At 42.8% G+C, this 26,406-nt stretch overlaps 1 protein-coding gene across 4 annotated transcripts; it reads left to right on the top strand.

Annotated features, from left to right (window-relative positions):
• The first annotated feature begins 215 nt into the window (after positions 1-215).
• MFN1 (mitofusin 1) lies at positions 216-26,225 on the top strand. 4 transcript variants are annotated; one of them, XM_087739947.1, is made up of 18 exons: positions 216-303; positions 812-933; positions 1,772-1,907; positions 4,748-4,910; positions 5,557-5,681; positions 7,367-7,475; positions 10,637-10,744; positions 11,425-11,578; positions 11,708-11,775; positions 16,540-16,661; positions 18,198-18,324; positions 18,617-18,721; positions 19,704-19,806; positions 20,808-21,037; positions 21,547-21,702; positions 22,118-22,314; positions 23,649-23,783; positions 24,664-26,225. In XM_087739947.1, exons 2-18 carry the CDS (start codon positions 819-821, stop codon positions 24,731-24,733), a joined length of 2,223 nt encoding a protein of 740 aa, XP_087596073.1. In that variant the 5' UTR covers positions 216-303; positions 812-818; the 3' UTR covers positions 24,734-26,225. The 4 variants fall into 4 exon arrangements, with proteins under 4 accessions (XP_087596073.1, XP_087596076.1, XP_087596074.1 ...); XM_087739948.1 differs by lacking the exon at positions 216-303 and adding an exon at positions 332-637; XM_087739949.1 differs by lacking the exon at positions 216-303 and adding an exon at positions 332-703.
• The last annotated feature ends 181 nt before the right edge of the window (positions 26,226-26,406 follow it).

The raw sequence follows: 26,406 nt of genomic DNA, 5'->3' as shown, positions 1-26,406 counted from the left end.
GCGAGCACCGGTACCCAGCGCTCCGGCGGCGGCTGCCCCCGCCGCTCCCGGGCCCGGGCCCGCCTCCATTTCGGGAGCGGCCCCGCCGCCTCGCCCCGCGCATCCGCTGCCCGCGCTCAAGATGGCGGCCGCCCCGCCCCGGGGGCCCTCAGTAGCAATGGCGGCCGCTCCCCCCCCCCCGCCCCGAGCGGGGGTGAGGCGGGGCGGAAGCGGAAGTGACGTCCGCCCCCGTCCCGGCGGCGGCGGGCGCGGAGGAGGAGGCGGCGGCGGGGAGGGCCCCGCCGGCGGCGCGGCGGTTGCCGGGTAACGGCGGAGCGAGCTGGGGCTCCAGGGGCGGGCAGGGCCGCGGGCCGCCCGCTGCCCTCGCGGCCCGACCCCTCCGGTCTCGCCCTCCCCTCAGCGGCGGGCGGCGGCGGGGCAGGGCCTGCCGGGGCGGCCGACGGGAGCCGCGGGCCTGGCCTCGCTGGGCTGAGGGGACGGCGCTCGCCGCCGAGCGGTGGGGAGGGGGCGAGCCGCCTTTTGCGAGCGGGAAGTCTCGTATTTCGAGAACGGACGGCACCGAACGGGTTCTAAACCTGTCCCCGGGCTTCGTCAGCCGCTGTCGGCGCCCGTGGCGCGGGGAGGGGAGCCTGCCAGGGTAACGGAGCCAGCGGACGCTGAGCTTGCGGGCGTTCACCGCGCTGCGGAGTTTGGGCTTGTTGGGGTTTGTTTGGGTGTTTTTTCCTTAAATGAGTGGGTGAGAAGTGTGTGACTGTTCACGGACACGGGCGTACCGAGTGTTTCGGTCACTTTGATGTCACTTTCGTTGCAGTTGCATAATGGCAGAAGCTACCGTCTCTCCGCTGAAGCACTTTGTGCTGGCCAAAAAGACAATCACTGCCATCTTCGACCAGCTGCTGGACTATGTCACTGAGGGAGCAACTTTTGTGGAAGGTCAGCTTTCGACTTAAACGCCAGGGTCTTGTCTGTTGCCTTGAATGTGTTTTACGGCAGCGCGGTGTACGTTACGATATATATCAGTATGCTGTTTGTGTAGGTGTATGTCTTCAGAAATAGCCACGTTTTTCATTTGACATTGATTTTTTCAGCTTAGGCTAGCTGGAATGCCTAGGATGGTTACGTATGTGAAAAGCTGATTGCATCACTTCGGCTGGTCACCTCCGTTCCATGAGGGTGAAAGCTTAACCACTCCAGTGTTTAGAGTCCCGTTGCAGTCTCTTTTGCATAGAAGAAATGACAAACAGGTTCTCCCATTACTTAGTAGGAAAATAGAGCAACGTGATGTAATGCAGAGAACCACTGGTTACACCCTCAGACGTTTTAGCAACGTGGAGGCGCGTGTGTTGCCACATGGAGTTGGGTGCTCATCACCCCAGTGAGCTCTGCGGGGAGGAGAGCGCCCAGCCTAGCTGGTGTATCCAGGAGAGGTCCCGGCTTTCCTTTCTGAAGGAAGCAGGTGTCCCAAAGAGCGGGGCGGATCAGCACAGCAGGCTGTGTTTACAGGGTCATTGAATCCAGCAGTTAGATTGTTAATTAATCTGAAGTGGTTTAGGTCGGGGTTTCACGAGTGCTTGTGGTGGAGCTGTCAAACGGCGAGGGTTAATGTCAGCGTCCGTAGTGGGCTTTTGCTTGTTTTGTTTTCTCACCGCTGTAGAATTAAAATTTACACAGATCTTTGTTGGCATGTGATGTACTGATAATCTGTATCGTGTATCCTGGAGCGCTTACTCTGTACGTGATTGCTTTTATGTTACTCTTTTTCTGTGTGTAGCAACATATAGGAACCCAGAGCTTGAACATGTAGCAACAGAAGACGAACTAGCAAAAATACAGGCATATAAAAATAAGTTAGCAGTCATCGGTGAAGTGCTTTCACGGAGACACATGAAAGTGGCATTTTTTGGCAGGTAATGAACGGAATTACCAGAAGTTAATTTGATCTTTTGTTTTTTTCTCTTGCGGGGCTTAGTGTATGTATTTTTAATTTAAACGCTCTGAAATTAGTGCTTCGTTATAGGATTATTGTTTGAAATATAATACATAAAACCATGTTCACTCTTATCTAATTGATGCTGAATATTTCTTTGATGCCATCTTGCTTTGTGACTGTAGATTAATTATATATATCTTGTTACATGTTTTTCATTGATAAACTTTGTAAAATAATTATCCTGTATAGATCCATTATTTGACTTGGGAAGGTCCGAGTTTGTCGTCATCTTCTCCAGAATGGCTTTTCTTTTTTTAAGGTGGTGGTTTTGTTTCTTTAATATCTTTGTTTTACTGGACTGTTACTGTTGAGAACTTCTGTTTTGTGTTTGATCACGAGTACTGAAAAACTAAACTTTGAGTTGTTTATGTTTCCGTACCTGAGCAGCTGAAGAAAAACGGACAGAGAGGGTTGCCTTGTCGGTTGTATCATTCGTCTGACAGATCTGTGTGGTGATTCTAAGGGGTAACAGTAACAAGGTACTGTAGGGCTTACAGATCAGTCTGAATGAAGCTTTTCTGTGAATCACTAATTAGGAAAAGTTCTAGTTCACAGTCCTTGGTGGTATTACTACAGACCAAGCGTCAAACCTTTTGCGTATTTAGATAGCATTTCTAAAGTTTACTTCTGTTCTAAACAAAATGTATTTTCAGTATTAGAAGATTTTTAACTTTTGTCAGCTTGGGATCATCTCAGCTATTTTTGTTTTATTTTTGCAGCAGGAAAAAAGGGAGTTAAAAAGAAAGGTATTTGTTGCACCTGAAATGTGTTGCTACATAAGAAGTATTCTAAAGAGATGCTGTCAGGTGTAAAGCATTGAGGTTTTATGTTTTTCTGCTTGTATGTATTGTGTTTTGCATTTCAGTCTCATCTTAGTGGAAAAGTCTTAAGTCTTCAGTGAGAAATTTTGATTGGGTCTTAAGACTTCCACTAAATGTCTGCATTCCAAACATTGTGCCATTCTGTTCCTATAAAATTTGGAGGGTGTAGAAAGATGACGAAAATCTGCCTTACCGAATATGAAGTCAAATATAAAATAGTGAAGTCCTAAAAGACTACGGTTCCAGTGCTTTCAAATGCTTTTTTGTGCCTACTTAGTCTGGGGTCTGTTAGTCCACTTTGCTTCAGGAAGGTGGATTTTTCTGTGCTTAAATTTAAGTATGTGGTTACTTATTTTTTCTGGAGTATGAATCTTCATGTTTTAGTTCTGAAAATTCTGTAATAGTATTGGAAAAAATATGTACAACAGTGGTCCTACCTTCATTGTGCTAAAAATAGTTCAGCGATTTAAAGAGAAGCAATAAAAGGATCTGGGATAAAGAAATGAGTTATATCTCAGCCTCGATATTTCACACAGTTAAAAGTTGAATACACTTACAAGCTGTGATGTGTGATAAAAGTTGCTTTTGCAAAGGACAGAAGTTCAGAGCAGGAAAAAGAGAATTTAACTCTCCCTCTGACATTTCGAATAAATTTGTAAACTGTTGTACAGTGAGCGCTGAACTTTTTCTTGAAGCAGCAGCTCAAAAATGAGTTATAGTCTATGTAACTTCATACTGTTGTGTAATAGTTAAACCTCAGATATTTATGGGTGAGGGGTAGAGGACGTTGCTGAGAACTGGCAGTTCTTGCAGAATCTCGAGTTTGTGACTGGTTCCTTTTAATCAACAGGGTTTTGGTTAATTTAGCTACCTCTTCCTTCTGAAATAAGGACAGGGCTAAGTTTCATTATTAAAGACAGCATTCGCATTATAAGGATTGCGCACAACAAATACATTTGAGGTGGTTTTGCACATTGTTACACGTCTTACTGTAGGAATCTTCATTCAGTTGAGATTATCATCCATTAAATTGTTTTGAGTTGTCATTGCTGGGTGTGATGAGAATTCCCAGTCGCAATACTTCGAAAGGTATCTGAAGGCAGTAGTGCAGCAACGCTGCTTTTGCACCTCATCTCATGCCTGGAAACTCCATCAGAAGCAGCAGTTCCTTTCTGACTGGTAACGATCAGATGTTTCACTGAAGACAGGTTCAGTTGCTGAGGTGGTAATTTCACGAACGGTTTAAGGAGTCACCACTGGTTGCCACCACAGAGGGTCGTCCTTCCCTGCGCCTGTCATGCATCTCGTGTCCTCCTCCAGCATCCCTGGAATTCCTTCAGCTTTGCTGTGAGCGGGAATGTGGAATTGTTGTCTGATCAGAACATAACTCTGCCCAGAATGTTACATACATTTTCAATCGTTTTTTTTTCTACAGGAATACTAGGGCTGGCACAAAGAAGAGGGCAGGCTGCCCCCTTATGTGGGACAGCGTGCTGTGATTTAGCAATTGCTTTAAGTTGGTGGAAGGCATCTTTTCATGCTAGGTGCTTTTTCTGGTGTAGCGAGGTTGAGCCAATATCTTTTACAAATTCCTTACTCAGGCTGAGGCATACCAGATAAAGCATGCTTCCCAGTACAGGTTGGGCTTGTTGAGCCAGTATGTGTTAGGCAAATGAAAATTGGTTTTCTTGGTTGGATACCAAGAAATGTTGATACCAAGAAAGATTTTTGGAATTGCTATTCAAATGAACTTCTCCCGCACTCCCTATTCTTTCCTGGCAAGCTATGCTGTACTGGCTTGAAACTCTATCACCCAAACCAGCTTGCAGTATGTGGGGTCTGGTGCGATTAAACGGGGGTGCATTCAGTTCAAGACAAAGGTATGTGTAGTGCTGCTGTACTGTGCTCAAAGTGCTTTTATTTTCTGTCCCTCTAGAACGAGCAGTGGGAAAAGTTCGGTCATTAATGCAATGCTGTGGGATAAGGTACTTCCTAGTGGGATTGGCCATACGACTAACTGCTTTCTCAGTGTGGAAGGGACAGATGGAGATAAGGCTTATCTCATGACAGAAGGATCAGATGAAAAGAAGAGTGTTAAGGTACAGTTTTCGAATGATTAACACTACCTTCCACAGTAACCATTTCTCAAAAGATCTGTCTTTTAACGACGATTTCAAGTCTAAGGAAAGTATAAGTCTGACTCATTGTGCATTTTTAAATTCTTCTTAGGAGGGAATAACTGACAAACGAAAATCGTCTACTTCACAGTTTTTCTTGGATATTTCAGAGAAACAACTAAAGTGTGTCTCATTGTAGCATAGCATATGTTGAGTGATTTATTTTTATAGGATTGAGAATAAGTTCTGTTACTTGTTAAGAATTTGGAATGAGCCTCTCATTTGGCCTTGTGGTGCTTAGCTTATTTAACTGCTCACGCCGATGTGTTAAACAAATTCACCATGACGCTTAGTATCACGCACTCTAGCCCTCTAGAGAATACCACTTTGTGGCTCCAAAGAAATTCCTCTCTAGGTTTCAAGGCACAGCTTGCTCTTTAGATGCTGGTGAGTCCAAGAGCTTAAAAAAAAAAAAAAGTCGCAAATATTCACCAGAAGGAAGTATGAACTCTGTTATCCTCTTCAAGATAGATCCTGTCCAGGGTTGCTTGAGAACCGAATTAGACCAGTTTATAAACTTGTTGGTGGTGCGTATTCAGGTTTGTCTTCTCTTTATGCTCTTTTATAGACAGTCAATCAGCTTGCTCATGCACTTCACATGGATAAAGATTTGCAAGCTGGCTGTCTCGTCCATGTCTTTTGGCCCAAGTCAAAGTGCGCCCTGCTGAGAGATGATTTGGTTTTAGTGGACAGGTATGTTTTCTGTTTTAATAAATATTTTCTTAAATAAATTAGCCATTATAATCTTTAGAAAAGAGACTGGTTTACTGACTGATTGTGTTTTGGTTGTTAGGTTGCAAAATTATTGAAAGGTTTTTTTTGAGAGAGAGAGAGTACAGAGTTTGTTCTTTTCTATATACTGCCGCCTGTCATCACCCCACTGATTTTGGCCTTGTAACAGTTGGAACAAACAAGTGTCTTGTGATTGAGCTGAATAAGGGACTAGCTTTTGGCTGAGGATACTTCTGCCTTTAAAACAAACAGTATGGAAGCGTGAATAGGGCTGTTGCAGCAACAACCTTTTGCCCGTCTCCTGTCTTTAAACGCTTCAGACTGGTCATGGGAAGTGTAAGCAATCTGGACTTCATTTTCAAAAGCCTCTGATAAGATTTGCAATGCCTACATATCAAAGTAATGGGTGACCTCAAAACGTAATTGTGGCTGCGTCGGCTTTGTGTGCCTGTGTGTTGGGCTAGCATTTCCTACAGTTTGTGTGTTTAAGGAATTCTGAAAGCTGTTGCTTTGTCTATGTCAAATGCCCATATTCCTCGCCACTTTGAGGTATGACCCGGTCATATTTTTTCAAACTGTTAGGTGTTCTATACCTAATGTGTGAATCAATATAGATTGAATTTGTGAGTAATTCACTCGAGTGTGAGTGAATTTGTAAGTGTGATTTCTTCATATCCAGCAAAGTGACATCCAGAGCGTATTTCGATAAATTGTAGTGTTTTTTCTGCATGTCTAATCTTACACCTTTGGAATCACTGGGAGTTTGTCATTGTTTTCTTGGGTGCAAGCTCAAGTCCTGTTAGTCACAGAAAAAGCCAGCCTGGCTGGCACAGGGAGCTGGTTGGTTTGATGCACTGCTGGACTTCTAAGCTTATGCAGTTGTGCCGTCTCCTCGGGGACACATGCGTAGCACAAGTGTGCTGGAAGCCCAGAAGGGATCCTTGCATAAATATGATATATAAGGCATGATTTGATCTGCACAGTCTCGGTTCCTAAAGGGGAAATGTAAAGGGAAAAGAAAACAGCCTGGAGTCCAAGAGAACAGGTACTTGTAAGGAGAAAATCATCTTTTTACTGTTAAATAGAGCAAATTAGAACCAGCAGTAATGCAGGTGTTGCACATGTGACCTAATGCTCATATTCCACTTATTTTTGAAAAAATGACAGTACTGTAGTTTTAGCTTCATTTTAATTTGTTATTAAATCTATGCACAGCTTGTATAGCATATCACTCTAAAGAAGGCCTTGATAATGGAGAAAATGTTTTATAAACAACTGTCCTTTTTGATTAAAATCTAAAACTTGGAATATGGGGAGGGGGACTATTCTGTGAGACTGCCTGGATTTCTGACAGACTGCCTGTCACTTTTCTTGGCTATTATGCTCTGCACATTTATTCATTAGAAACTGCATTTTTGGAATGAGTAGATGGTCCAGGGACTAAGTGACTGATAAATGCTGAATGGTAATTAGCTTTTGGCTATGTTTGCCTTAAGCTTGAGTTAGGCATCAGTCTAAAGATACAAAGCTTTATATCTTCTTACAAGGCCCTTAGGCAATCCCGCTCTATTTTTATCAGTTTCTAAAAATCAGATACTCCTTTGCTGGATAAATCTGTTTGGTTTTTTTTTTTTTATTCTCAACAGCCCTGGCACAGATGTCACTACAGAACTGGACAGCTGGATTGACAAATTCTGCTTAGATGCTGACGTGTTTGTCTTGGTTGCCAATTCTGAATCAACTCTCATGAACACGGTATGATGTGCAATGATCTTAGGTTACTACTTCATTTAAATACTCAGCAGTTCTGTAACTGAAACGGCTTCTCTTAGACCTTTACAGAAGCTCCCATGAATCATTGCAGTTAGATCTTGCGAATAGGCTTTGGGGGTGGGAGGCAGGAACCAATGTATATCCCTCACTCGGGAAAGGAGAACCAGGTTTCTTACCAGCTTTGCTTACTCTGACTTGAGCATCACGTTTGTCCTTTCTGTCTCAGTTTCTTTTTTGATAAATGGATGATGTAGCGCTTGTCTCGCTTTACAGTTTGTCGATATTTGTCAGCTGAAGGCACTTGTATTATCAAAGAAATAAATTATGGAGTATTTCATATCCAGAAGTTCAGTAAAATACACAAAGTAGGTGAAGGAGGTTGAATTTCTGTCTTATTCCTCATGTGTTCTTGTCTCAGAAGAGGGTGAATTCCCTTGATACACCTTGTGTTAAGGACAAGTGCCCTCATTGCACTGTGTTTCTTCTGAAGATGCTAGCAATAAGCATTCATATTGCGTGGTTCTGTGCAACATGGAGAGCTGAAGATGTTTTAACATCTTTATTCTATAAAGCCTTGTTTCAAGAGAGAGAAGACTTCTGTATACCTTGCAGCCTAAATATTGCATGACTCATAGGAGAGCGCACAAGGTGGCCAAAGGAGCTGTTGTGATACTCAAAACACAGGACCAGAGATTTGCTTTAATTTTGTAGTGATCTCCAGTTTTGACTAAACTAAATATTGGGAACGCAGACAATATCAATGTAAGGTTTGTAAGTTATTGGAAGTGGGACTGCCAGAATGTAGTATAATGCTACTGAGAAATCTCTTGAAGACTTTTATTAAGCCTACTGTAGACAAATAAAATGATCTGGTTGTTCTGAGCATAGTTCTGACATGCAGCATCTGAACTTTCTAATTATTGAGGCAATTTTTAATACAATAAAGAACTGAATGTACAAAGTCAGTATTTCCTTGCATTCTAGCAAATTAGAATCGTTTGGTAGAAATCTGAGAAGAACACAGAATAAGTTTAAAAACATTACATTCCATCTTCTGAGCCGAGTCCACAAAGACTGAAATACAAGAGAGATGTGATTCAAAAGGCAAAGAAAGAAGATTCTGACAACATCCAAGGCAAAGAGAGGATTTGGCACAACTATGGCTTTATCTTCTCCATTATCTCACGTGAAGGACACTTTTTGGCTTTTAGTATGGAGGGAGTCTAGAAACTGTTTGCATTATGTGCATACCATAGTCGGTTTAGTATTTTTAATTAAAAAAAAGGAAGAAGAAGAAAAGATTGGGTTTTAGTGAACACCTCATTACCATACAGAAACATGGAAACAATAGGGACCTGCGTGCCGAATTTCAGTTTGGTGTAATGAAGTAACAGATAAAAGGCCAAATTTGATGTGGTGTTCTCATTTGCTCAGGAGAAATGAACCATTTAAAAGACTCTGACAGAGATAGTAAATATGCAGATAAGACATATAGGCCGTATCGTCTACTGGAAGATTCTGTTAATTTTGTATTTGTCTGGTCCTTAACACCCAGTCGCAGAAGTACTACTCTGCTTTTCAATGTGATTTTCGGCCAATCTTTGTTCCTTGTCAGGCACAGATGAAAGCTGCTAAATAGAAATAGGTTAGCCTTGCAGTTTGCTTGAAACATTGAAGTCTTGCTGAGCTTTTTTGGTTGCCATGCCTATGAATCCTCACTGAACACCGAGCACCTTGTAATTACTAGATTCTGGAAATAACCAGTGCCCAGGGTATATATTGGAGAGAAAGGAAGTAGATCTTAGTTGCGATTGAGGCTTTGGCTTAGTAAACAGCGCGCTCTCTGCGTTTTAGTTCTTTCAGCCTGGTAGACACAAATGAAGTTGCCTTTAACAATTATGTAGCTGCTCTAAAGCATTTGTATTTTGCTTTGCATTGTGGCAAATGGTAATTTCTTTCTTCATCTACACAAGGTTGTCCTTCAGGTAAAGTATATGGTAACTATGTTCTCATCCTCCTTAGGCATGATTTTTACCTCTTACCATAACAGGTTTGAGAATATTTGGCAGCTGCTACACAACCACAGATTTTTTTTGCAGAAATGCGATTTTTCTAATATTTCTTCATAAATTCTCTTCAGACAAAGTTCTTATTTCTGCAACAGTAATCTTGTTTACAAATGCTTACTCCCTGGCTGATGGAGACTAATGTATCTCCAGTGTTGTGTCCAGAATATGTGGTGGTGTCCTGCTGCAGATTCAAAAAGCTTATGGCAGCACAGAGATCTCTTCTGTTTGAGCTGTGCTGAGTGGGGATTCACTCCATCACGACTTACCCATTATGGCTGTGAAAACAGCAATGGCGGGTGGTAGGTGCGGGCAAGGGCCCTAAATACATTGTCGGGTACATGCATGTCTTATTTTTGAAATCAGAACATTCCGCAATGACTTTTTTCCTGTGGCTCAAGCCATACATCCTCGTATAGGAAACAGGCTGACGTTGCCTATTGAAGAATATAGTCAGAGAGTGTTTCTCTGGATATGGAAACCAGATTTGGCAGAGTGAACAGGAGTATCTTGGTAGTTCAAATAAGGAAGACTTCACAGTTTTATTCAGGCATCTTATTTAAAAACCAAAATGAGCAGATACCATTACGTTTTGTGTGTTCTTTTTCCCTTCCTCTCTTCCCACATGATATTTTGAGTGTCACACAATTGCATACAAATTTAATAGAGGGCTAGAAGTATCAAAGGAGATGAAATTTTGTGATAGTAAGAGTGAAAGAAGGAGGGGAAAAAAGACGACAGTGAATGATGTAATAGATTTATAGAAAAATAGACTTTCTTTTCCAGTGTTTTCTAAACTATTTGGTTTGGAAGTTTTCTTAATTTGTATTTGTACCTGTGTTTAGAGAGGCTTGTAGTATCTTTGACTTTTAGCATTGGCATCGGTTTTAAGACATTTGATGACTTTTGAACTATGATAAGCCTTTTTTTGTGTTGGATATCTGAGGTTTTTAATGCTAACAAATTCTTTTAAATAAACTTTTAAAAAGCTGGATTAACTTTAGAATCTGTTACAGAAGAATGCGTGACTCTGGTTTGGATGTCTGGGGAGTTTTCTGTTTGTGCTTTAATTCTTAGGAGAAACATTTTTTCCATAAAGTGAATGAACGACTTTCCAAGCCAAACATCTTCATCTTGAATAATAGATGGGACGCCTCCGCGTCAGAACCAGAATATATGGAAGATGTGAGTAACTTGATGGCTCTTATTTGGGTTGATTTTTTTTTTCTTTTATATATATATATATATATATATGTAAGGAAAAGCCTCCACATGCATAAAAGCAGGCTAATTGTCTAGGTAATACAGTTATTAATATGAAAACACCAGCTTTGTCTTAGTAATAAAAGGATAAGCTATTTGGTCAGAAAATGGAAATAAGTTATTCCTTGTTCAGAGCAAAAAGCAACCTGCAGTTCAAACTGCAATATATGCAGGCAGGTAACATAATGGGAAGCTTGTTTAGAACCTTCTTCCTCTGCAGTTAAGCCTGTTTTAAATCATCTTTGCATTACCTTTCAGTTCTGTAATGGTAACACAGCCTGAGGGTACAGATATACAGGTATACCTGCATAGAGTAGCTGGCAGAGTACAGTGTTAGATGGTAACACTTGATGGTAACGGTTCGGTGTGCTCTTCAGGTCTTTCCAACAGCAGCTAGCTTACCTAAATCCAGACAGTTGTAGAAGAAAGTATTGTTGCTTCCAGGGCTGTTTAAATGGTTGAAAGCAGCTGCTGCATCAGTAGGATTAGAAGGCATCTGCTACCTAAAGGGGTGTCCAGCATCTGTTTCTGACTCTGACGTTCTGATTTGATGATGGCTCAATTTTTGCCTTTTTCTCATGAGCTTTTTACCTTTTCCTCAGGTGCGTCGGCAGCACATGGAGCGCTGTCTGACTTTTCTAGTTGATGAGCTCAAAGTTATTGATCCTGTAGAAGCAAGGAATCGCATCTTTTTTGTTTCAGCAAAAGAAGTTCTGAGTGCCAGGAGACAGAAGGCCCAAGGAATGCCAGAGGGTGGTGCGTAGGAACTCTTGCTTTTCCTCAAATACAGAAAAATATCGTAAAACCTGATAAACAAAAATATTTAAGATACAGTCACTGCTGTGAGGTGTTGCTCTCTCCCTTATGGTCTGTTATGTTTCACAGGTGGAGCGCTTGCTGAAGGATTTCAAACACGATTCCAGGAATTTCAACATTTTGAGCAGATATTTGAGGTATTTATGATGGGCTTTTTAGACTGCCTGTTTTTTAATGCAAAGGTAGCTTTTGCTTGTGCTTAGCTTAATTTACTGAACATTACCCGTGTTAACAAGGGGAGGAGTGTAAGGTATTCAAACCACGTGACAGTTTTGCCTTATCTGTGGGCTCTGTTCATCTGTTCTCACCTTGAATAGCAGGTAGTTGTTGTAAAAAGAAGTATTGTTCATTGAGGGCAAGGACCAAAACTGGACTCTTAGCTCATGTTTTGAGACCTCAGTATGAATATAGTCTATATAAAAAGAGGCGATGCTCTTAGAAAGGAGTGTATCGCTTAGAACCATGAGCTGGTGAAATGATTGCTGCATAGTAAGCCTTACTTTGTTCTGGAGTTGTAGCTTTATAATTAATTATTGTAATTCAGGACACAAATAGTAAGAAGTTCTGTTTTACCAATGTAAATCTAAATATTTACTTGCATTTTTAAAGCCAGAGTTTTGAAATTATCACCATTATCTACCTCTTAGCTCTGATACTCGGAACACTAACGCTGTTTTTGCATCCTTGTTGCTGTACAGAATCCATCCTCCAGCCTCAGTTTACCTGTATTCATAGTTGGAGTTTACAGTTTCTTCAGAAGTTGGACTGGCTAGACAATTGAGTAATTTATTGTGAAAGGATCAATTTGTCCTACTGAATTTGATAACTCTAATTAATTAAAGCCATTCTTGGATATCTTAAGGAGGCATTTTGGATATGCCTTGATGGGTTTGTGTGGTATGTATTGGCATATTTCACGCAACACGAGCCTGAACAGTACGACTGTGGTTTGTATACAGCAAATGCTCAAGATTGCTCTTGCATGCTTCAGCCAGTAATTCCTTGTTTGGTGCGTTTTAAAAAAATCAAACTGCATCTGAAAAGTATTTCTTCTCTCATTACAGCAAGCCCATTTGACCTTAGCAAAACCGAGTTGTGTAATGATGCGTGTATATCAAAAAGGTGTTAAAATAACAGCTTGATTCCGTCTTGCAAAAGCAAGAAAACGGCACACTAAAGCTTAAATTTAATCCTGAGCCACACTCTTACGATAGGTGGCTGAGTTGTTGAAATGATTCGTTCAGAATACTGGCAGGGCCTGAGTCCATGAGGCATCAAATTTCTTGCTTGTGTCACTAGTTGTAGCCAAACACGCATTTGTGTTTGTAATTTTTGTCCTTAGAATTATAGTAGGAAACTTTCAACCAGTAGGAAAAGAGTGGAAATTAAGTTTCTAAATCAATTCTTGTTCTTTAACGTATTTCGCCATATGCTGTACCCAAAGCTTTTTTGACAAAATCTCTTACAATTACAGTTAAGCACTGAATACTTAGGATATTTCAAGACTTAAGACTTACTAAATGATGTGATGCTATAAGTGCTCAGCACATCTGTAAATCAGATGTCGCAGTCTCGAGTTGGCCACCAAAATGAGTAGCACCCGTCGCAAGGTCACAACCATGACAGGGTTCTTTGGCAGAAGCAGGGACAAAAAACAATTCTGTGACAGCACTGAATGGCCTTAAAACACCTTTTTTCTTCTTTCACATTATCTGTTTCATTTGTTGCACACCTTCTGACTCCAACAGTGAGAGTGGATTCTGTGATGTTTTTCCCTGCTCAGCTGTGTTTCATCCTGAAATCATAATGAATGGCTTTGAATAGGAGTGTGATCACATCACTTGAAGAGCAAAATAACGTGCTAGATTAAGATTGCCAGAGCAATTTGAATTTTGAGTGTCTGATGTTGCAGCCTCTTCCACATGTAGGTTTTGTGGACAATTTCCTAAGTTATAATGGCGTTTTATTTGCTTTTAAAGCAAGGCTGATACTTATATTGTTCACCAAGTCTGAAATCTTCAGACCTAATACTCAAATTACTGTCACTTGAGCTGATAACGTAAGTGATGACAATAGTGTGCTGGTGTCAGTTATGTTTACCAGCACTAGGTCATACCAGCTCATATATTAATGAAGAATATCGTACATCAGGTAAAATTTTCTGCGTTTGGTCTGGGAATGAAATCCTACTGGATACCATGCTTTATGCACTGCTAGACCAGATTCAGGCGCTGTTTAGCCGTGAGTACAGCCTAAGCGCTTCTGGCTAAAGTGCTTTACATTTACTCTGTTTCCTGACGGAGGAGCTGCAAGTCCCAGGGCTCTTGGATTACACTCCGACGTGTGAAAAGGAAGGGACGAGAGCACAGATGCTTCTGTCTGTCCTTGTCAAACGCTGCCCCCTTCTCTGCTGCAGTCTGTCTGTCTTGCCTTTGTCTCCTTGTCCCTGTTCAGGCGCCCTGCTCAGGCTTTCCAGACGTCTCTTGCGCTCTTTTGTCCGGTTCATGTCTCTAAGCTATCTCATCACCTCATTTATAAACCCGTCCACATGTCCCATGTTCCCACTGGCTATATCTGCTGGTTTTGCTCCTCCTGGATTCTCTCGCCCTGCTTTTGTCTTCACTAAAATTGGATGGCTTCTTCTGGTTTTCCACAAGGGCTGAGAGGAGGAACTGTTACTTGTCCAGTACTTCCACATTTCTGATTTTAGTATCGGTTCCCTGATTGGAAAGCCTGTTCATCCCAGGACTGGTATGAGCTCAGTATAGCTAGAATTGTAAAAACAAAAATCTAGAAACAACTCATCGGTGCTAGTTTGTTGAGATATGGGAAAAACTTGGACCATTTTTGAAAGGTTTGTAACTACATTTATGTACGCTTTTCTGTGAGGGCAAACGGCATTCCAAAAATAGATATAACATATTCTTTCGCAAAGCACAGGGTGGGTATAGTTGCTAAAAGAAAAGCTGGTCCAGGCATTACTAGAAACACTTGTACGCAGTGGTGCAATGAAGATTTTAGAGGTTCAGGTAGTAGCTTTAAAAAGTGATGCTACTATGAATGTCAGCTGTATTACAACAAAGAAAAAAGATATTCAGTCTTAAAGGAGAGGTTAGGGATTAGTGGATCAATTCTGAATTTTTATATTGTGGAATAAGAGAAAGTAGTCTGTGTATCTTCTTCTGAAGTTTTACGATGAGATGCATAGAAACGCCTCATTGAAACGGCAAAGTGGATGCACAGTGCACTGTGTGCAGTCGTCCTTAGTGGATATTCTGCATCAAACCAAACCCCACTGTGCCTCAGGTTGTACTGTCGTTTTCCCAAGTTTCTTTAAAAAGCTGGTAACAGAAGTGGTGTGGGGAGGAGCGGAGGAGGGAGGCAGGGCGGAATCGTAATTCTGGCTGTAAATTGGAGTGAATACCGCAGCCTGACTTAGTACGCTACTGCAGAGTCCTTCCTAACCGCACGGGAATGTAATAAGCCATGCGCTTAAAGGCTGTTTTGCTATACTGGAAGTGGGCTGGAAGGCACCTGGGTTCGGTTATGCTGTTGAAACATACCTTTTCTCTTTGTTTCAGTAAGTACTTATTTATAGACTAACAGCAAAACTGCTGCTGTCCCCCCCTTCTCTTTCCCAGTCGCTTAACTAACCTTTGTGTTTTTCCTAGTGCTCTAACTTGGATTTTCTGATTGTGTTGTGAGTGACTGTCATCCTTTTATCTACCACATACTAATGTGGGGAAGACTCTTTCCTCTGTGTCTAGTCTAGCTCTTACAATGTGCTGATATTTATGAAACTCTGGCCTTTCATTGCTGATTTCTAGATCTGCTTCATCGAGGAACAGGGAATAGATTTTACCCATTTTCTTTATTTTGTTTTAATCTATTATTTTTAGCTAGCTGAAATTTGTTATTACGGCGTATGCTAAGGTCATAGGCAGGTCTTTTAAAAGCATCCTAAACCTGCTTGTGCTATGAAAGGTGCATCCATAGATTGAGAACACTTTAAAAAACCCCATAGATCTCGCATAAAGAAACTAGCTGCTTGCTTTCTTCCCCTCAAACACAGGTGATGTCGCTACTTTGTGGTGACTTAGTGCAGGCTGAATTCCAACAGCATTTAACTGGCTGCGTAACTCAGGATGCTTGAAAGAAGTCGGTCTTAATTGACGGTTTATCACACTTGATTTGATGTTGCCCAAATTGTACATTTGTATATCTTTTCAGTCAGTGTCCTGTAATTTCTGAATCACTGTACAATATTCAAGATTGCAGATTGATTAGAAATTGTATCTTTAGAGTGTTCTGTACTCATTCATTTAACACTTCAATAATCTGCAAATAAGTTAATATTTTAAGGACTACTTAACAACTTTTTTTAATCCTGTGAGAGAATCCTTGTTTTGTATTCCTAATTGTATATTTTGTTCCTGGATGGTCAGCATTGACACGAGCATGTCAAATTTTATCGACAGAACTGCTTCTTGAAACTAAGAATATTTATTGCAAGAAAGAAAACTCAAGCTAGGCAATATTGCCAGCATTCATGTTAGACATTTACAATTCCGAAGAGAGAGTTTGGAAAATTTTCTGAAGAGCTAGATTTATCTTACGTATTCATCTGAGTTTTCTTTTTTCTTTACACTATTAATTTATTTTAAAAGAATAAAAACCTACGCACATTACTGTGAATGATCATGAAGGTGCAGATTTGCTGCTATAGACTCATTTGACATTTCCGTTCTGTTGTCTTTTAATTTCTATATAATTTCTCCCTTTTTATTTCCCATTGGTTTAAGTTCATGGTAAAATGAGCAGCATGTGCTTTCTGACAGTGAAATTCCTGAATGTGTTGGCATGGAATTGCAGTAATGTGTTGTGGCTTGGGCCCCTCGCAGGAGTGTATCTCGCAGTCAGCCGTGAAAACCAAGTTTGAACAGCACACTATCAGAGCTAAACAGATAATAGATACTGTGAAAAACATTATGGACGCCATAAACGTAGCAGCAGCAGAGAAAAGGTAGGTTGGTTGGAGGGCTGGTTGGCTTTGGCTTATCCAGATCCTCTGAGGAGCCATTTCTATGCTGGTGATTTTCTTGGGCCATTATGGACTTTAACATTCGCTTTTCTCGCATGGTAAGAAGTAGAGAATTTCTCTGGTGTGTCAGTCTTGCTACTCTTCACTTGCACCGCTCAGTCTTGCCCTTGGTCTGTGACTTCTGTATGGGCATCTCCCTTTACTTTGTTGTTCTTCGTTACTGACTTACAGTTACAAAGGCAGTCTCTGGGTTTTCAAATCCTTTTTAAAAAATATTTGAAATTTTAAGTTTTTCTAGCTGTATCCAGCATTTCAGAAGTGACGTTTGGGCCTGCTTTACCTACATTTTTTGTTAAGAGTAACACTGAGAAAATAAATGGGAGGATGTAGGCACTTTTAATTTGCGAGTGGTTAGAATACCGTAAGGGATGAGAAGAGGCCAAGCCTCTGTTAGCTCTCTGGCCCTTTCCAATTCGTATCCTTAAATATCTTTATTCTCTCTTTGCTCCTGTAATCCTTTTAGTGCTAATGATAGCAGCTCATCTACTCTGTCTGATAGTTTCATATATCCTTTGAGGTTTGCATATGCATGGTTTTTTCCCTCACTTTTGTTGCTACCTCTGATCTCTCTTGTACACGGTGAACTTGCTGTCGTGTTTAATCCTTTCCATCCATCTCCTTCCTGTGTCTGTTAATAGTCTGTCTTTATGTTTCAACAGACTCCACTGTGCCTCTCAAACACACTCATCTTCCTGAATGTATCAGCTTTTACAAACTGTGTGTTTACATACTAACTTGTCTCCCATTGTCAGACCCTATGAAAACGTGCTGCGAAATGTTTGAAAATATTCTGATATTCTACTTCTTTCTGTCAACCGACCTGCCAAAACCTGTGCAGTTGACCCCCCTTAATCTGAATTGCTGTTTGAGGTTTCTGCTGGCCCTTCGAGATATAACTGCTTTAGATTTTAAGCAATTTTTACTTAAATGATAGGTCAAGGACTTCTGAAGCAAGTTGTTTGTGACACGGTTAGTTTCTGCCGCCTCCCCTTTGCTTTGCAGGGTCATCAGGCCCACGTCACTGTTAAGGAGTAGTTGAGTGGTGCTGGTGAGCAGCAGTAGGACAGTTGGATCAGATTTATCCGTTTTCTTCTTTTTATTTTTAAATCAAGACAGACTTAAGTATTAAAGGCCCCTGATGCTCCCCCACCTTTTTTAGTTGTAATTATGTCCAATGGTAACAATTCCAACTCCAAGTGCTGTTTTTGTAAATATATCAAAACCCAGTAATTTGAGTTATGTTCGCTCAATGCAGCCTTTAAATGCACCTGTAAATTTAATATCGATATGGCAGTCATTCTGAAGCGGTGCCTCTGCTTTGTTCAGCCAGTGTCACTTTGGATTCTTTTTGGCTGCTCAGTAAACCATCAGCTAGGCGGTCCATGCCTGACTGTGGGGCTTGTTTCGTTACCGGGAGAATACCTGCTGGTGACGGTGATTTCCTTTCTGCCGTGTTAGAGTCCATTCAATGGAAGAGCGAGAAGATCAGAAGGATAGATTGGACTTTGTTCGAAATCAGCTGAACATTTTGACGGAAGATACTAAGGAAAAAATCAAACGTGTTACTGAGGAAGTAGAAAATAAAGTAAGTAATTGCAGTGTGAAAAATCTCCCAGGTTCAAGCGTTGTCTCTTCTGTAAGGCAGCTCCTTTATGGGCCCACCCACCTTAGGAAGTACATTTGAAATGTCCAGTATGTTCCTTTTCCAATCTATTAAAAAAAAAAAAAAAAAAAAGAAAACAAACCTTCAAAATGGCAACCCTTCCTTCCTATCAGGTAACTGAATCATTTATTGTAACAGCTAATGCAGTGGTCTGTTTTCACTCTGGCTGGAAAAGGCAGGAGAAACATTTTATGTATTTACCACATTCTTCCAGGTCTCCTCTGCCATGACCGATGAGATTTGCCGACTTTCCGTTTTAGTTGATGAATTTTATTCAGATTTTCACCCTTCTCCTCAAGTTTTGAAGCTCTATAAATCAGTAAGTTTTCTTGCATGGTTTGAAGCCGGGCTCTTTGTCTTTCCTTTAATTTCTGCTTCTGTATTTTCATAATTTGCGTAGCATTTTATGTGACACTTTTTGTTTAAGCATTGCAGGATTTTTGCTTTCTGACATACACATATCTCTGTTTACCTAAAACTGGAAAAAGCTGAAAATACTTTCTGCTTTGTTTTTGGAAAGAAAGCAGTTTTTGTTTCAACTGTCTTTTTACTAGAGCGGTTACTGAAGCTGGCATCCTGATTTGTAGTCTTCACTTCTAGTAAATAAAGACCTTACATAAACAATTTTCACCACTCCTAAAACGAAATAGATGAAAAAATAAAGTGAGCCTGCAAATACCCAACACTTTGTAGTTTGGTGTTTCTTTTTTTTAAAGAAAAGAGGCAGTTTTTATTAAACTTCTATAAATTCCTCCTCAAACTTAGTATTTCAAGGAGCATACACCTGTAAGTTTCATCTGTTGCCTCTAACGCTCAGACTTTGGTGCTAATGAATGACTGCCATAGCTCCCAGCTGCTTGGGCCTTGTGGATCCGCGGGAAGCGCTGCGTTTCCAGGCCAGTCTCTGCTGCCCTGGCTCTGCAGAATGTCGGGAGCAGACCTCCATGGGAGCTGGTGGCATCGCTGTATCTTTGTGCAGAGCAGTGAAACTGCTCCCATCAAATGACAGCAGTAAAGGCTTTGCAGGGTAGCGGTATGCTTTTCAGCGTCACAGTTTATTGAAAATCCAGACTTCTCCATATGCCTTTTAATGATACTGTCCTGGAGAAATCTTTCCTGTGTCACTTTAATTAGGTTTTCAGTCACAGTGTGCAATTTAAAAGCGTGGTATTTCCATGGTAACATGCTTTTCTTCCCGCTGTAAATAACAATGCTTAGTGTTTAACATATCTCTGCTCTGTATAACATAATTGATTAGCTAAATATAAATCGATGAGCATATATTCTTTATAAAACTTCAGGAACTGAACAAACATATAGAAGATGGTTTGGGAAAGAACCTGGCTGATCGTTGCTCCAGTGAAGTCAATCAGTCAATGCATCAGTCGCAACAGGAGATTATTGGTAAGATGAGGAAGGAGGAATGTTAAAGCCTTTCTGTTTAGAGGAGGACGGTTTAAGAAAACTTGCTTTTGAAAGAATTTTCTTTTGGATCGTGATGTAACGTTAACGCTATAAAATGGTAAAAGAATAGCCATCCTAGATCAAGACTGAGTGTCTGTTCAGCTTAGTAGCCTGTCTCTGATATTAACCAGTAACAGATGCTTGGGGAGAAGAATAATGAACCAGGGTAAATACAGTGCTCCATCCCCAATTTAGGGACTTCTGAGCTGAGATACTGCGTCTGGATTAATGGCGTAAGCGAGTAGTAATGGGCCTGTGCTCTGGGAACTTGTCTAATCCTTTTATAAACCCATTTAAACTTTTGGCGTCCACAACAGAGATATGAAATACACTAATTGTTAGATAATGTTTCTGCACTATAATCCTCTCCCTAGGCCCCTCCAGATTCTGACTGCAAAACAAGATAGTTTCACAAAGTATTTGTGCACTCCATTTTTTTTCTTTTTTTTTTTTTTTTTTTTTTTAAATAAGTCGTATCTTTTGGGCATATCCATATCTCTCTTCTGATCTCTTTCTGGTACTAAAAGATTCAGAGCAAGATCATGGAATTACGTGAAGCCTTCTGCCATCTTATGCAATAATGTTGCCTTTTCTGTATGGCACCACAGAACTGCTGGATAAACCAACTTTTTCTTAGTCCATCCTTATCTTTTGACCACCAACAGAGGTCTTTCAGTTAATTCGACCTTTTTTTCCAGCGGTGCTTTCTCTGAGTTAATTTTGTGTGAGTGTTTTCTTTTATCAGAGCAATAAATTGCCTGCTGTGTTAGGACCAATACTGCTAAAATGCCCACTGATTTTACAAATAAAGAAATAAAAAAACTGGTCGGTTTAGATTCTCGTAGTTCACAAAGCTGGTCAGCAGTGCAAGGATGCTACTTGTGAATATGCTGTGAAGCTTTTTATGTTAACTCACCTGTACTATTCTGTTCTATTTCTAGAAAATCTGAAACCACTGTTGCCTTCTGGTGCTCAGAATCAGCTCCACTTGCTAATTCCCTGCAGGAGGTTTGACCTTAGCTATGATCTAAACTGTCACAGTCTGTGTGCAGATTTTCAAGAAGATATCATGTTCCACTTTTCCTTGGGATGGACTTCGCTTGTAAACCGTTTCTTGGGTCCTAAACAAGCCCAGAGAGTACTACTGGGGCTAGCAGATCCAAATTTACAAGTGAGTGCTTGATTAAGCTGACGTTTTAAGTGCCTTGTTTTACCTTGATGAGAAGATACTGGGTTTTACTGTATTTGCCTCTCCTATTTACATGCTTGCTGCTACTTTCCCCTAGTCCCTTTTGTGTGAAATATTTTTGGTGAGGGTTGTTTTTATTGGATTATATTCAGGGTGAGAATGGAACAAAAAACCTTTCCTAAACTTTCTGCAGCCGTTATCTGAGGTTTGTTTGCCTTTGGATTGAACCCTTTGGGTAACCTTTTCATTTGTAACTTTTGGACCCATACGGCAGAGCCAGTCCTAGGTAGAACCCTTACTCGAACCCAGTCCCCATTGGGCAAGGAACTGTCAAAACCTCCACTGCTCATCAGGAGCTTTGGTCAGACTTCGGTGCTGAAGAGTTTCCTTTAAGTAAATCAAACCCTGAATATCTGAAAATAAAACAAAACCAGTCTGCTGCGTCGTTCCTTCATGCTTTTTACTCAGGCTGCCATATTCCACTTTTTTAGATCCCTCGTCCTTTAGCTACCACCCCGTCTGCTGCCAGCCTTCCTGCCGTAACTCCAGAGAACGTGTCGCACGATGATTTTATGGTTCCTTTGGTAATGAGTTTAGCTTCACTGACATCACGGACCTCTATGAGCATCATCGTTGTTGGCGGAGTGGCAAGTAGTATTTAGCAACTTTCACTGTGGTAGAAGTGATGGCAAAGATTAAGCTGGGCTTTCCTGTTTGGGGTGTGACATGAAGCTTGTAAAGGACTTAACAACAATTCAGTTTCTGAATTAAAGGGTGATTTGATGGTGCCTGATTCAGTTTGGATTTAGTGGGAGCTTTGCTTTCTCCGTCCTCCTTCATTAAAAAGCAGCGAGGCTTCTGTAACCTGCATATTCTCCATGCCACTGGGGTACCAGCTCATTTGAATATAGCTGTATTGCTCTGCGATAATAATATGGAAATAATACATTTTCTTAAACTAATCTGGTGAGAGGGCCATGAAGATGATTAAAAACATGGATGGAATTAGATTTTATTCTGTAGGGCAGCTTACTTAAGCTAATGAAGAATCCTCTTTTTCAGATTTGGAGAACGGTAGGCTGGAAACTCATCTCTCTCTCCTTAAGCATGTATGGGTTGTTATATCTTTATGAGAGACTGACTTGGACCACTAAAGCGAAAGAGAGAGCCTTTAAACAGCAGTTTGTAAACTATGCTACTGAAAAGCTGCAGATGATCGTCAGTCTTACAAGTGCTAATTGCAGCCATCAGGTGCAACAGTGAGTATCGAGCTGGCGTTCCCCCCTCCCGGGGACGGGGAATCCATGTCCCTGCGGCCCTGTGGTATCCGGGGAGCGGGACTGGCTGTGCGTGGTGTGGGAGGGCAGCTTTAGTGTCCCGTGGCATTTATTATGCGGGAGTTTTAAAAGCGTTTGAAATTACCACCTGGAAAGGTCAATAGATACATCTCTGTGTGTGTATGTGCGAGAGAGAGCCTTAAGATGTAGGCTCTCTTTGTCCAGGACCTTACGATGGAGGCGTGGGAGCTGGCTCAGTTCTAGCGGAGGCTGAATTGGTCTGCTGTCAGATTAGCGTGGAATCAGCCCCGCCAGGCTTCAATGGCCAGCACTTGTTCTGCCCCAGGGGCTGGTGCGGCCCAGTTCCAAGCAGCCAGTCCTGGCTCTTCCGCACTGCCAAAGAGGAACTTCAGAGCCTTTCTGAACTGTTCTTTTTTTTTGTGTCTCTTTGCCAAATACTTTTCCACCTGTCTCTGCAAAGTAACGTCTGTGTGATTGTCTCCCTCCACCTCTCCTGTTGAAACAGCTTGTTTTGATTAAATTGTTATTTCAGAAAATTAGGCCTGCTAAATGAGACCTCTAACCACCAGGGCCCAGAACACCTCTCCTGTGTAGCCCTGGGAATGCTTTACTAACACAAAGTTCAGCTTCAGCAGAGGACAGAGAATCATCCCCGTGTCCAGCAGCCGTGTGTCTGTGTGAGGACATGGAAGAGCTGGACTCAAACCAGTGCTCCAGCGAGGTGAAGTAGGGAGGAGAGGAGAGGGCTCCCCTCCTGTGGGAGAGCCTGGTTGCTGGCCCGGGGTGGTGACTGGTTCTGTTCTCTTGGTGTCAGGAGGAGTCTTGGTTGGGTTGGGAGCCGGTGGCTGAGGCGGCGGAGGGTCGGGTGCCTCAGCCAGCCTGGGGCACTCCTCACCCTGCCAGTGCCTGCGAGGAACGGGGCGCCTGGCGTGGCACGGGGCGCTGCGTGGGGCGGCACTGGGCCGCTCCGGCACCTTACCCCCCGAGTCCCCATCTCAGACTTGTACCTGTTGATGGTCAGTGAAGAAGTGCCAGACATGATGTTGGCCTAGACTGAGGTGTGTTTTTTATGTCAGGTTTCTTTTTTTAATTTTAAAAAAACCCCATAATTCTCCTGCTTTCTGCTATTCCGTAATCCCTTAACAGCTGGAGACTTTGATTGCTGTGTCCTACTGCGCGCTGCAAGGCCGTGTGATTTATATTTATTTATTTATTTACTTATTTTTCTTCTTAATTTTTTTTTTTGGTAGCACAGACTTCTGTAAACCATGATTACAAACTTGTTTTCCCCATAGGGAAATGGCCGCTACCTTTGCTCGGCTCTGTCAGCAGGTGGATATTACCGAGAAAAACCTGGAAAAAGAAATCGCTAGGCTTTCCAAAGAAATCGATCAGCTGGAGAACATACAGAGCAACTCTAAGCAGCTAAGGTGAGTCTGGGTGGGACTGGCCACGGGCAAATCCAGCGCGGTCGGTGCTTGCTGGAGCCTCCACGTTGCAATGCGGTAGGCGCGGGCGCGGCACGGCGTGCAGCAGTACCTATTTTCTTTACTTGTAACTGAACGGCTCTGGTTCAGTTAAATAAATGTATGCTTCTACCTGGGTGAATGAGCAGAGCTCCAAAAATATTCTTTCTTAGATCGTCTTTCCCTTTGTCTCTCTTTGTCGTATGGGAGAGATGGCTTTCTCAAGAATATTCATCTTGTGTAGGTAAAAGGGTGGCACCTTCCCAGAGAGCCCCCCCGGAGAACGGGAGAGCAGCTGCTGCCCCGAGTCGCTCCGTGCAGTGCTGGGTGTCGTTCAGCACCAGGAGCGGGTGCTTCCAGGAGAGAAGCTTCCCGCCGTTGGGGGCTCAGGGACTTGGGCGCAGCCCCAGCCTTAGTTTGAGGCTCTGTCCCCCTGCTGCAAGCCTGCCCTGCCTCTGGGCTGCCCCTTGGGCTGGGCCGCTCAAGGCCACCGTCGGATGACCCCCGGGGCAGGGTGCGCTGCGGGGAGCCCTGCGGAGCGCCCTCCTGCCGCCTGCAGAACCTCTCCCGAGTTAATGCTGAGGGGAAAGGCTGGGATCCAGGAAGTCCCGGGGGGACCCGGCGCAGCCTCGGGGGGACAGGGAAGGCGGGGCTGACAGCTGGCATCGCCTGCTGCCGCCTCGGGGCCCGCGCCCGCAAGGTCCAGGGCTCTGAGCAGAGCCCGTGTTCAGGTTTTCTCGGTGCTGGGGGTTTCAGGAATGGAAATGAAACACCGACGTTGGTTCTGCCTTCTGCGTGATGGGACTGCATTGAAGTAAAGCCCTTGCTTTTGTTTGTTTTGCAGAAATAAAGCCATTCACCTTGAGAATGAACTAGATCGCTTTACCAAACATTTTCTTCAAAAGAGTAAATAAACCACCGTTGCTAACTTTCCTGGTGAGCCTTTGTAGGACAAAGTAGAAATTTTACAGACGACACTTCTCCTCTGTGGAGTCACATGAAATGATTTATATTTTAACTGTTACTTTGATTACACTTGCTAATTATTGTAAAACTTGGTTTCGACTCTGATGGTGACCCAGACTGAAGAGCTGTGGTACTCTGTCACGTTCCTTGTGCAGATTTTGAGTTAAAAACTATCTTTGAACACTAAATTTCTTTGGGCACTTGACAATAAAAACCCAAACCCTTATTGGTTTTCATTAGCGTTCAGCAGTGGCAAGTCTCGCTTCCTGGCATCCAGGAGGTTACGCGGGGCGAGAGAGCTGCTCACGGCCATCGCTGTCTCCCGAGGTCAGTTGCTGCGGAACTAGCCAGGGCTGCAGGATGCTGCTTTTGCACGGGTGCGTGGTTTCGTGTAATGAAGGGAAGTATGGACTCTGGCAGGGGAGAGGACTCTGTTTTGAAAGCCGGGGGTCGGGCAGCAGCTCCTCTTCCTCAAATGGAAGTGAAAGATGAGAGCAGGCTGCAGCGCATTCCCTGACGGAAGGCAGTAGCTTCTAGTTTCCCCGCTGGCTCCCACATTTAGCCGTGATGGCACTGATTAGTGAAAATAAACCTGTTTCAACAAGCTTGTCAGCTTTCTTGCAGTCGGTGAAGTGGCGAAATGGTCGTTTGCCCGCGAGACCGCTGCCAGAGCCCGCGTTGAGGCGAGCTGCAGGCGTGCGTCGCTGCCAGCACCCAGGCAAGGGGCCTGGCCGAGCAGGGGGGCTTGGCCGGCTGTGCGCACGCCGCGGGGGCGCGGAGAGGCTGGTTCGGCCACTGGCGCTCCTGCAGCGCCCTGAGCAGCCCCGGGCCCTGCTGCAGGCTGGGTGGGACGCAGCAGTTCCCCTGTGCTCACCCCCAGCAATGCAAAGCCTCTTTTTAAAAAAAAGAAACCAACAGGTTTTGCTGTTGCCATCTGCAATCATTCAACACCTACTTTTTTCTAACTAGACTTTTTAAAAGTAATTTATTTTGAAAGAGAAAGCCTTTTCAGAGTATTTATATATTTTTATGGAAGTGTTAACATGACTAAATGAAATAGCTTTCAAACTAAGCTGTAGGGATTTGCTGTTTCCCAGTCAATAAGGGCTATCTGAAAAGGAGACAGATTTAAACTCTAATGCTGGAGGCAGGTAATTGTTTGAGGACAAAGACCGCTGTTTTCACCACGGTGGCTTTCGGTGCCTGTCCGTGCTAGCACAAGCGTGGCTCCCTTGGAACTTGGAGGAGCAGCGCGCAGGAGGAGGCTCGAGGGTTTTGAGGGCAACTGCGACACACAAAACAGGCCTAACAGCCTTCTTGCATGTCAGGTTACAGCTGGGTGTCACTGCTCTTCTGGAGCACTTTTATGGACATTGTATCGAGCTAAAACTTTGCATGCATGTGTTCTACAGTTATTTATTAAAACAAATACTACCCCTTTGCTCTAGTAAGTTATTTGGCAGCGGTACTGAAGGTGGCAGCCTGCACCGGAGCTCCCAGCGCAGGACGTGACCCCCTGCAGCAGCCTCCGTGCAGCGGTGCTGAGCAATTCATGGCTTGGGGTCGGAGAAGAAAATCACGGCAGGACTTGTTCCCGAGGCAGTTTGCTGCTTAAGGTGCG

The sequence above is a fragment of the Nipponia nippon genome, unplaced genomic scaffold, assembly GCF_047370975.1.
Source record: "Nipponia nippon isolate SJK-2023a ecotype South Korea unplaced genomic scaffold, ASM4737097v1 scaffold_7, whole genome shotgun sequence".
NCBI lineage: Eukaryota > Metazoa > Chordata > Aves > Pelecaniformes > Threskiornithidae > Nipponia > Nipponia nippon.
This window is presented reverse-complemented; position numbering and strand designations above follow the sequence as displayed.

Bases quoted from the DNA above. Each gene is read 5' to 3' on its own strand.
- MFN1 (XM_087739947.1), top strand. From the start codon at position 819: ATGGCAGAAGCTACCGTCTCTCCGCTGAAGCACTTTGTGCTGGCCAAA. The intron at 4,911-5,556 runs GTACAGTTTTCG...GCTCTTTTATAG, and splicing joins ATGAAAAGAAGAGTGTTAAG to ACAGTCAATCAGCTTGCTCA. The intron at 21,038-21,546 runs GTGAGTGCTTGA...CCACTTTTTTAG, and splicing joins TAGCAGATCCAAATTTACAA to ATCCCTCGTCCTTTAGCTAC.